Raw genomic sequence first — 12,381 nt, 5'->3', positions numbered from 1 at the left:
ACTCTTTACAGAGCCCTCGCGTGGAAATACTGGAGCCCAGAGCAATGTGGTTAATGAGACAGTAGGAGACAGAGCTGTGCTGTTCAAGAGTTATTTTCCAGGGAGAAGACTTCCACAGCCCAAAGTTCACTTTGAGTCTTTAAAAGGATGAAGACTGCCAGTGCACAGAGGAGAGAGAAATCCTTTCTTGTTGTTTAGTAGAGTCGTAGGGATTCTTCTACCAAGGAAAGACCAGTCTCTAAAGTCAAGAAAACTTCGAGAAGTAAAAAAAAAGAATAATCTCCCTTGCTTACACGTGTCAGACAAGAGGCAAGAGTGAAGCTTTAGCAAACACTACTCCTAAGACTGGAACACTTACGTGGAAGAATGTCACAAATACCCTCCGAAACTGCTCCCGTTATTCACATCTTTCATTTGCCTCAAGGCGAGAAATATTTTTGACTATACAATTTATAATTTCCTTTAAAGCAATATAATTTAGGAGCTGGTATTGGTAGTGTACAATGCCTACAAAGACTCTTAATCTGGGGGCTAAGATGCTATTCTATAACAAGAACATGGGCTCTATGAACAAAGATACAGAATATTTATACAAACTAAGTCTGATACAACAGAAGACTCTCCCTCAACAAAAGCTTTATGATAGAAGTTCAACTGTTTATGAAAAAGTATCTTTCCCCTTTTGCATCTGAGGACAACTGATAATCTTGCTTTATCATTTATTTAAGACACAGCTCAACATCTCCAGTTACCCTGTAGATACAAAAGGTCAATGTATTTGTTTGTGTGTGTGTGTGTGTGCATGTGCATATGCATTGCCTGTGCATGTATGCATATGCGTGTGCATGCATATGTGTGTGCACGTATGTGCATGTGCGTGTGCATGCGTGCGTGTGTGTGTGTGTGCGTGTGTGTGTGTGTGTGTGTGTGTGTGTGTGTGTGTGTGTGTGTGTGTGTGTGTGTGTGGCATGCGACCATATGTTTACCTGTACAGGTGGCACTGAGTTAAGTGAACCCAGTGGTACTTACTGGAAGTCCCGTCTGACCTGCTCTACCCCAGGGCCCCGTTGTTCCTGGTAAGCCCATCTCTCCTTTGTCTCCTTCCTCTCCAGGAAGTCCGCTTCCTCCCGGAGCCCCCTGGAACACAAGGAAAAGGGTTTATTTTGAAGAATGCGGTGAAATAATTATGTCCTGTAATAAGTATATTTGTATTTGATACACAAAAGTAGTTAAGCCTGATATTTTAAATATTCCATTTAAAATGATAGCTTGGGGCTGGGGATGTAGCTCAGTTGCTACAGTGTTTGCCAAGCACATATGATGCCTGGGGGGTTGATCTCCAGGACTGAAGAAAACCTGTAATACCAGAACTTGGGAGGAAGTGGCAGGAGGATCCAAAGTTTAAGTCATCCTCAGGATATATTGTGAGTTTGAGGCTAGTTTAGGACACATGAGACATTGTCTCAATATATAAAGTTTACCTTCAATCCATCTTTTCCTTGGAGACCTTCTTCTCCGGGAGCTCCTGGTTCACCCTGTTTTATTTTGTAGCAGAAAAAGCAAGATGAAGTTCTTGGCTATCTCGCTGATCTTATTTTACATTTTGTCCCCAGAAGGTGTAGGAAGTGACTGGTTTATAGTCGTCCATTTCTACTTCAACCTTGTCTCTAAAGAAGACCTGACAGTGTAATAAGCATGATTTGACTTGCCTGGAAGAGCTCTGGAGGTACCTAAGACAGTCAGGGCTGTAAATTCAGATACAATGTGCCTCTAGAATACTAATACATTTTAGATAATTGCAGGTAACATATTCATCTGAAGTCTGGAAATGAATATAGCTAGAACGTGCTTCTGACATCAAGGAATATAAACACTATCATCACATGAAATTCAGCTCCTTGATATAATGAACTTACATGTAATATAACAAACTTCAGTCATGATCATTTTACCAGACTTTCAGTTTCTGTATTTTCTCCCTTCAGAGAGACAAAGATTATGGCCAAGGCATATCAATAAGCTACCTTTTAGATATGAAACTTGCAAAAATACAGACTATAGCTTATGAAGCTGCTAAGACAGTATTGCTGTCTTTATAACTAAGTTAAAGTGAATTAATTAGTGCTAATTAATAGTACAACATCATTCCCATTAATGACCCCTGCCCTGTATTAAGCTGATCCCTACTACTCACCCCCACAAAAGGAAAATGCAAATCAACAAACCAGGTACAAAAATAAATCTCCCTACTTTATCTGTTAGTGAACAAAGGTTTTAAAAATTTGTCTTAAACATTGTTATTTTGAAAAAAAAATCTTACCATGGCTTAAAGCCTGTCTATATCTTCATAACTTTTCCAAGATGTCAAATTACAACTACTCATAAAAATTTCTTTAGGCCCTGGGGTGGTTTTAAAACACACATTGCATTTCAATCTTTCATTTGTCTGTTAGGTTAAAAAATGTCCTGATGTGTTGATCAATGATTTGTGAATTTCTTCTTCATGCAACGCTAAGCAATAACCACCTGACCGCACATTTTTGGCAAGGCTCTTCAGAGCACACCTGGTTTTGAGAAAAGTCACTTAGGATTCTAAATGCCTAACTTAGAGTGCAAATAGAGTTTAGTGTGTAGTTTTTAAATTCATGAAACATTTTGTGGTGCATTTGAAAGGCTTATTACTCTACTTTTTGATGTGTTTAGGGCAGTTAAATTTTGAGTCTCCCCAAATAAGTGGCTCAGTACATTGTTTTGTTTATTGTAGGTACTCACACGTGACCCGGACTCCCCAGTTGCTCCAGGGCTGCCGGTAGGTCCAACATCTCCCTAAAGAGACAAAGGGCAGAGGAAGCTTTTTTTTTTTTCCACTCAAATTGCTCTCCTATTCACGAAGTACCAATTATAAGGGATATCATCTAAAGTACTTCTGTTCTGATGCTCTCCATCTGCCTTCAAGATGGTTTTGTCACCGGGTGTGGTGCTGTACACCTTTAATCTCAGCACTTGGGAGGAAGATGGCGTATCTCTGTGAGTTTGAGGCCAGCCTGCTCTACATAGTGAGTTCCAGGACAGCCAGGACAACACAGTGAGACCCTGACTCAACCTTGCCCCCTCCAAAAAAATGGTGTTTGTCAAACTGGGGCAAGTGTGGATGTTGCGTTAGAGATGTCCCTCTCTTACACTTTTGCGTGGTTACCTTAGCACCTGGTTCACCTTGCAGGCCAGATTCTCCCTCAGTGCCTGGAAGTCCCTGAAAGAGGATGATTTGACATGTTACAAAGGCTGTACAAACCCCATAAGAAAATGGTTGCATTTCAGCTCAAAGGTAAGAGTTTGTGTGCCAGAAAGGGTTTTCGCTACCTACACACACACACTTCAACACCTAAGACAGGATTTTTTTCTGGGATTCTTTAACAGTTAAAATGTCAAAAAGAGCTTCATTTGAAACCAAGACAATGAAGAAATTTCTCCCCTAATCTTTCACCTTTGAGACCCTAGAGGATATGAGATAATCTATTTCCTATAGCTTCGAGTTATCTATTCCCAGATTCAAAGATGTTTCCTTGCTTTTGAGCATCATATCCCTTCCTCCTGTGCCTATTGAAACCTGCTTCCTTGAGATCAATTAATTTTTTCATTTTTAAAAATAAAATATACTGTGTGAATTAATGATAAAGTTGTCACACTGAAAAGGAGATGCATATACTGAATTATTTTTCCAGTCTTCTTTCTTGGTGAGTATAGCTTTGTTGGGTGACCTTTTGATTATTTTGACCTTGAAAACATACAATTTCTTGCAATCTTTGGTTCTTTCATGTTCTGAAGCTTCAACAGCTGCTGTTGTGTAATTTGTATCTCCCAGGAGTATCAGCCGCGGTTTTTGCATCCTCTATGTGCCCCCCAGTCTTCTTCTTCATTCATGCTACCCTTCCATCCTGTTGATTAGTCCGTTGAGAGTGTTGTATATATGTGATCATATTCATCCCATCTCTCCCAATGCTTTCACAATTCACCATCCCCAAACACACACCTACACATTTTTAAAGAAAGAATCCTCCAAGACCAATTAGTTCTGCCCAAATATTCTTAGAGGATCAGTCTTTTATTGGAGAGTGGTTGACTTACTGAGGGCAATAATCTTGGAGAAAACTCTCTCTCCTCCCTGAAGCTAACAATGGCCGACAGCTCTTTAGCTTAGAGTGGAACTGTGTGCCTTCTCCCTGCCCCACTTTTCTACCTTCTCTATTTCTTTTCAGAAATTCTTCAATACTTCTGATGCACAGACTGGACTCTTTTTTATAATTATTAGAAATTAAGATTTTGTTCTCATTATTAAATAGTATTTTTGAAGAGAGGAGATTTAGTTGTTCTTTTTTATAAGGCCTTTGCAATCCACATTTACTGTTTTTAAAAATAAAATAAAATAAAAAGTATATACATAATAGAAGAGATGGGCAGATATGAAAAGTCCATTTGCACTGCTTAGAGAAAATTAGGTTTTTGGTTTTTTGGGGGGGTTCCTTGGTGTCTATGCTCATGACCAAGAATGAGCAGGCAGAGTGCCTATGTTTGGATCTGAGATTGACATTACTCTTTGCTAGTGCTCTTTCATAATTGCAAGCCTTAGTTTCTTCATCTGTAAAATGGGGGGAATAACTGGACCTACCTCATGAAGCTGTGCAAATCCATGGAAGCCACAGAGTATGTAAATGCTGCTAGCCACATAAGCACGCTTCAGTGTTCAAAGTGTTATCAAAGTCAGGGTCCTCCTCAGTCTGCCTCAGAGCGAGGCACATCTCATCTTTTACTTGCCAGGGGGCACTCTTTCCCACCGCCTCCAACCACTGTTCAAAACCACTGTTTTCCTTAGACCACTAGTCACACTTCACATCCTTATTACAACAGAATCTTATCTACTTTCTTAAAAATTCAAGATGTGAGCCGGACGGTGGTGGCACATGCCTGCCTTTAATCCCAGCACTTGGGAGGCAGAGCCAGGATCTCTGTGAGTTGGAGGCCAGTCTGGTCTACAGAGTGAGTTCCAGGACAGGCTCCAAAACTACACAGAGAAACCCTGTCTTGAAAAACAAAAACAAAAACAAAAAACAACAAAAAAAATTTCAAGCTGTGAGGTTCAGCATTCTGTGCTTTCTTCAGGCTTGGCATGTGGTACAGAACTGGCCATAAGCATCATCTTTAGGTCAGCTCTAAGCCAGCCCTGCTGTTTGTATGCTTTAGCCTTGGGTGGACAAGCAGACTGTGACCTTTGCTCCCTCACATCCATCTTCCCGACTCAGGACAAGGTACTGCCACATCTGTCATGTAGCCTAGAAATGTCAGAATGATTTCCCTTTCTGCTTTGCTTTTCAAAGTCCACATCTGAAGAAGCTGTGGAATTTAGGTGACAAGTGTCTGTATGTGCCCATCCATCACTTCAGTTCACCAGCCTCCTTCACTCCTTCTACCCTCCTCCCTTCCCTCTCCCTCCCTCCCTCCCTCCCTCCCTTCCTCCCCCTCCCCCTTCCCCCTCTCTCCCTCCCCCTTTCTCTCTTCCTTCCTTTCTTTCAGACAGGGTCTCACACCACAGCTCAAGCGTTCCTGGAGCTCACTGGTTCTCAGGCTGCACCACTGTGACATCTCAATAACCTTTTAATACATAGATCTGTCCTTACTTATATTTGCTGAAAAACATTTCTCATTCAGCTGCTAGGGTTATTTTTCCAAAATATGGTTCTGATTTCACCTCTCTCTTGTTTACATAATGACTTACAAGAGCCCAAGATAAAATGTTCAAGCTCTTTAATGGAGTCAGGAAATTTTCATGGTTTTCCTCTAATCAGTCACTATTCCCTTTTGACAGTAAGCATCAAATACTCTACACAGCTCCACAGTCTAAGGTTCTCCCTAGTACCACCTGCCTTCCTGGGATTCTTTCATCTGTAACTGCCTTTTCTCTTATCACTAAAGCTCCATTTTTATTCTTTCAACCTCTCTTTTTCTTTTAATTATTTTTAAAATTATTATTATTATTTTTTACATCCTGACTGCAGTTCCCCCTTCCCTCCCACCCACCCCTCCTCTGTTTCTATTCAGAAAAGGCAGGCCTCCCATGGATATCAACCAAACATGTCATATCAAGTTGCAGTAAGGCTGGGCACCTCCCCTCATATTAAGGCTGGACAAGGCAACCCAGTATAAGGAATAGGGTCCTAGAGGCTAGCAAAAGAGTCAGAGACAGCCCCTGCTCCCACTGTTCAGAGTTTCATTAAACTATACAACTGTCACATATATGCAGAGAGCCTAGGTCAGTGTCATGCAGACTTCCTGATTGTCGGTTCAATCTCTGTGAGCCCCTATGAGCCCAGGTTAGTTGATTCTGTGGGTTTTCATGTACTGTCTTTGACCCCTCTGGGTCCTATAATCCTTCCTCCCCCTCTTCCAAAAGATTCCCTGAGCTCTGCCTAATGTTTTGTTGTAGGTTTTCATCAGTTACTCAGTGAAGCCTCTGTGATGACAATTGGGTTAGATACCAATCAATGAGTATAGCAGAATATCATTAGGAATCATTTCACTGACTTTTGTTTTTGCTAGTTGTGTTTGGTTCTAGCCTAGGTCTCTGGGCTCTCCAGCCTCTGGATCCTGGTGCTATAGGCAGTATCGGGTAGATTCACTCTCGTGGCATGGGTCTCAGGCTGGACCAGTCATTGGTTGTTGACCACTCCCACAATTTCTGCACCACCTTTATCCCAGCACATCTTGTAGGTAGGACAAATTGTAGGTCCAAGGTTATATGGCTGGGTTGATGTCCCAATCCCTCCACTGGAAGTCTTGCCTGGTTATAGGAGATTGCTAGTTCAGGCTACATATTCTCTACTGCTAGGAGTCTTAGCTGAGCTCACCCTTGTAGATTCCTGGGAGTTTCTATTGCACTAGAAACATACCCTGAACCACCACCCCCCCTTTTAGTCATCTCTTCTAGTACTCTTCCCCTTCAATTCCCCTCCTGTTCCCATCTCCACCCACCCCAAGTCTACCCTCAAAATCTATTCTATTTCCCCTTCCCAGGGAGATCCAAGGGTTCCCCTTGATTCCTCCTTGCTACTTACCGTCTATGGTTCTGTAGTTTACAGCATGGTTATCTTTTACTTTACAGATTATATCCACTTACAAGTGAGTGCATACCATGCTTGTCTTTTTGAGTTTGGGTTACATCACTCAGGATGATATTTTCTAGTTCCATTCATTTGCCTACAAATTTCATGATGTCATTGTTATTTAACACCTGAGTAATACTCCGTTGTATACATGTACCATGTTTTCTTTATCCATCCTTAGGTTAAGGGACATCTGGGTTGTTTCTAGGTTCTGGCTATTTTAAATACAGCTTCTATGAACATAGGTGAGCAACTGTCCTTGTGTTATGATGGAGCATCCTTTCAGTATATGCCCAAGAGTGATATAATTGGGTCTTGAGGTAGATCAATTGCCAATTTTCTGAGAAATCACCATATTGATTTTCAATGTGGCTATACAAGTCTGCACTCCCACTAGCAATGAAGGAGTGTTCCCCTTGTTCCACATCCTCTCGAGCATGAGCTGTCACTTGTGTTTTTGATCATGGCCATTCTGACAGGTGTAAGGAATCTCAGAGTCATTTTGATTTGTATTTCCATGATGGCTAAGGATGTTGAACATTTCTTAAAATGTTTCTCTGCCATTTGAAATTCTTCTCTTAAGAATTTTCTTTTTAGATCTGTACCTAATTTTTTAATTGGATTATTTAGTTCTTTGGTATCTAGTTTCCCCAAGTTCTTTATATATTTTTGAAATTAGCCCTCTGTCAGATGTGGGGTTGGTGAAGATCTTTTCCCATTCTGTAGGCTGTCATTTTGTCCTGTTGTGATTTCCTTTGCCTTACAGAAGTTTATCAGTTTCATGAGGTCCCATTTTTTAATTGTCAGTCTTAGCACCTGTGCTATTGGTGTTCTGTTCAGAAAGTTGTCTCCTGTGTTAATGTGTTCAAGATGATTCCCCACTTTCTCTTCTATTAGTTTAGTGTCTGGTTTCATGTTGAGGTATTTGATCCATTTGAACTTGAGTTTTGTCCAGGGTGGATTTATTTGCATTCTTCTGCATGCCAACGTCCAGTTTGACCAGCACTATTTGCTGAAGATGCTTTCTTTTTTCCATTGTCAAATTTTGGTTTCTTTGTCAAAAATCAGGTATCCATAGGTGTGTGGATTTGCAATTCCATTGATAAATCTGTCTGTTTTATGCCAATATCATGTAGTTTTTATTACTATAGCTTGAAATCAGGGAAAGTGATGGCTCCAGAAGTTCTCTTATTATACAGGATTGTTTTAGTTATCCTGTTTTTTTGTTTGTTTGTTTGTTTTTCATATGAAGTTGAGTATTGTTCTTTCTAGGTCTGTTAAGAATTGTGTTGGGATTTTAATAGGGATTGAATCTGTAGGTTGCTTTTGGTAAGATGGTAATTTTTACTATGTTAATCCTACCAATCCATGTGAATGGGAGATCTTTTCATCTTCTGCTGTCTTGTCCAATTTCTTTCTTCAAAGACTTGAAGTTCTTGTCATAAAGATCTTTCACTTGCTTGGTTAGAGTTACACCAAGAAATTTTACATTATTTGAGGCTATTGAAGGACTCTGTTTCTCTGATTTCTTTCTCTACCAGTTCATCATTTGTATATAGAAGGGCTACTGACTTTTCTGAGTTAATCTTGTATTCAGCCACTTTGTTGAAGGTGTTTATCAGCTGTGGGAGTTCCCTGGTAGAATTTTCTGGGTCACTTATGTATACTATTGTATCATCTGCAAATAACAATACCTTGACTTCCTCCTTTCCATTTTCTATCCACTTGATCTCCTTTAGTTGTCTTACTGCTCTAGCTAAAACTTCAAATACTATATTGACTCGATATAGAATGAGTGGACAGCTTTGTTTTGTTCCTGACTTTAGTGGAATTGCTTTGAGTTTCTCTTCATTTAATTTGATGTTGGCTATTGGCTTGCTATATATTGCCTTTACTATGTTTAGATTATGTCCCTTGTATCCTTATCTCTCCAAGTCAGTCTCACTTTTTTATGTTCCCATATATATGTCTTGTTTTTCTCCTCCCCCAAGGAGGGGTAAAACAGCAATTCCTTTGCTCCCTTATTTCCCTGCCAATATCTGCATTGCTGACCCTAACCCATTGCGATATAATGATTGTTGATGCTGACTGTACTCTGAATAGATTATTAGCTTGTAAAGGAATCAGTGACCTTAAATGCATTATTACATCTCCAGATAATTGTACAGTAAGAGGCATGGCATCGTCAAGGAAGGGGAACTAGGTTTCCAAGCCTAACGGCAGAATGAAATTTTATAAAGAATAATTAATAAAGAACAGGTCTGCAGAAGTAGACAATATAGAACATTATTGTGTTAAAAAATTAGTTAATTTTGGTGTATGATTTTTTATTTGCAAACTTTTTATAATAAAATTTATAGAAAAAATAAAAAAGGAAATGGATGTTTATTGTAAAGGTTATTCAACTCTTAAAGAATTTCAAGAATGATGCAATAAAGACAAACTGGAGATGAGTAGCTGAGGGTCTGGGGGCATTGGAGGAGACACAGCATAAAGGTGGCAGAATTGCCTTTGCAGTAGACCTGAAGAGGGAAGGGTAGCCATAAGGCAGCAAGGTCTTATTCAAAGGGAAAAGGTAAGGAGAGGGTGAAGTAGGAGCAGCTTAGGGTGACTATGGGGTCTTTCAGTGAGATGCTCATGAAAACAGAAGATTAGGAAAGTGATGGGCTTCATGTATAGAAAAAGAATAATAGTGCACAGATTTTGCACCTGAGATGTTAGTGGGCTACCTAGGTGAATACAGAAAGTGCCACTAGGACATCAATAAGTGGTGTAAAAGGAGAGGCATGAGTTATAGCTTTCATGGTGACATTGGTACTCAGTTGGCAAAACCAAGAAAGTAGAGGGGCAGTTTCATATGAGTGTGAGAAAGGCTAATGAGAAGATAAATCGAGGAAGAGAGCAAGAGCACTTTCCCAGATGCCAGGGAAGTGGGGTAATCTATAGCTTTACTACCAGAGTAAGAAACAGAAATGAAATGATTGGATTTCATAATTATAACAAATGTAGTTTGTTATTTAAAATGGTGTAGTAAGTAGGGTGACTTCTAAACTCCCCATTCTCTAAAGGATGTTGCCTCTTAGAATGAAGAGCTTTCAAGTCAATTCTCATCAGTGAAAGGAAATCTTCATCCACTTTTTGTTCTTAGAGGACAACTTTGTATGTATGAAATTGTCTCTTCACATTGATTATTTCTGCCATTTATAGTTTTAGGTTTTATTTTCTATATATAAAAGAAAATGCCATAAAATTATTCTTCATCACATATACTTAATATATTTAATTCACTTTACTTTGTAAAACATGTTGAACCAAAGATTAGAATGAATCACAAAATGTTACCTCCACACCCATCTCTCCAGGAAGTCCAGCATTACCAGGTAGTCCTCGTGGTCCCTATATTCAAATAAATTGAAGATATGAGAATCAAAGTTTACTTTTTTAATAAACAATGCATCTCAGTTTCATTTTAATGAGTAGTATCTGACTTGACATATTACTTTACTCTCTATATAAATAAAATTATAGCTTTAGTTGATTCATCTATGTTGTTTTGTGAATGATGGTAAACTAAGCTTGTGTTCAAAATAAAAATAGAGTAAGGGGTACTATTACATTTTACTCCCTAATTCACTCATTCATTCAACAAACATTATCAAATACCCAATAATTATTGAATGTTGTGCTCCCATAGTTATCTTTAACTGTGGGCATGTCTTCAGGAGGCTGTCTTGATTTTTAATTGATATGGGAGAACTCAGTCTACTGTGGGTGGCACTATTCCCCAGGCAGGCGGTCCACGGCTTTACAAGAATGCGAGCTGAGCATAATGGAGTCAGCAAACAGCATTTCTCCATGTTTTCTGTACCAGGCTCTGCCCTGACTTCCCTCAGCGCTAGACTGCATCCTGTAAGACTGCACCTTTCTTCCTCGAAGATGCTTTTGGCTAGAATTTTTTTTTTATCATAGCAAAAGAATGAAACTAGAACATGTGCTAAGGGCTTTCACAATGTACCTTATTTATATGCATGACAGCCACATATCTACTTAATAACCCTGGCAAATATATGACAAATAAAAATATTTTAAATGAAAAAGTATGTGATCCCCGCCCCCCCCCCCCCCCCGCCCGGCGTCTCTACAGTCTTGCTCTTTCCAGAATGCCATAGCATATAGCTTTCCAGTTGTTTCTTTCATTCAGCAGCATGCACTGTAGTTTGCCTAGGAATATTTTAACTTGCTGGCTCATTTCCCTTCCTCCTTCTTCCCCTCCTCCACCTCCTCCATTGCCAAATAAATGACTATAATGAAATATATCCATTTCTCTGATTTTAAGGTCTTTCCCCAATACATATCCTTCACAAAGCTTAGGGATTTTCCCTCTATTTCAAGTTTTCTGAGAGTCTGTATTTTATTTTCTATCATGAGCGGGAATGAGATTTTGTCAAATAATTTTCCTGGATGTATTTATAACACTGTTTTCTTCTTCAGACTATTAAGGTGATGGATTACATAGGTGTTTTGAATGTTAAACTTCCCTTGTATACCTGGAATAAATCCTTTCTTGGTCTTGATGCATGGTGTTAGATTTGATCTAACATTGTGCTGAAGACTCTATACTTATGCTCCTGAGTGACACTGGTCTGTTCTTTTCTTTTCCTGTAACATACATGTCTGTTGGTCCTGGGATAATTCTGGCCTCTTGAAAGGACCAGGGAGAAGTCACCGTTGCTTCCAGCTCCCTACTCAGGCTATAGAGAATTCCCATAATTTATTTGCTAAATGATTATTAGACATTATCAAGATCACCCAGGGCTAGTGCTTTCTGTTTGGGAAAGTTATTGGTTATTTATTTAAGTGGTTAACCAACATAGACTTATTCAAATGATCGGTTTTTAAGTCCGTTTTGTTAAAAAAGTCTTTTAAGTAGTTGGTTAATTATATCTAAGTTACAGAGTTTGTGGACATATGAGCTGTTCTTCCTTTTAAATCAGTAGTGGTGGCCTCTCTCTTTTAGCTGACATCAGTGATTTGTATTTTCTTATTAGTCTCTTGATTATTCTGCCAATGGATTGGGGAATTTTTTTCTCCTTTTTCAGCAGAACAAGTGTTTGGGTTAATTGATTTTTAAATTAGTTTTTTGGCTTTTATTTTTATTATTTACTTTATTATGCTTTTTCTATATCGAGTTTTCTTATTTCTAGTTGGAAGCTTAGACTATTTATTT

General features: G+C 39.2%; 1 protein-coding gene across 1 annotated transcript in view; it reads right to left on the bottom strand.

Annotated features, from left to right (window-relative positions):
• Positions 1–12,381, bottom strand: part of Col24a1 (collagen type XXIV alpha 1 chain) — a 269,283-nt gene that overhangs the window by 88,269 nt on the left and 168,633 nt on the right. The window contains 5 exon segments of the mRNA XM_037207167.1: positions 1,030–1,137; positions 1,482–1,535; positions 2,773–2,826; positions 3,197–3,250; positions 10,497–10,550. Coding sequence (XP_037063062.1) covers positions 1,030–1,137; positions 1,482–1,535; positions 2,773–2,826; positions 3,197–3,250; positions 10,497–10,550 — 324 coding nt within the window.

Source organism: Peromyscus leucopus, chromosome 6, assembly GCF_004664715.2.
Source record: "Peromyscus leucopus breed LL Stock chromosome 6, UCI_PerLeu_2.1, whole genome shotgun sequence".
Taxonomy (NCBI): domain Eukaryota; kingdom Metazoa; phylum Chordata; class Mammalia; order Rodentia; family Cricetidae; genus Peromyscus; species Peromyscus leucopus.
The sequence above is the reverse complement of the archived record's forward strand: the minus strand, read 5'-3'. Positions and strand labels throughout refer to the sequence as shown.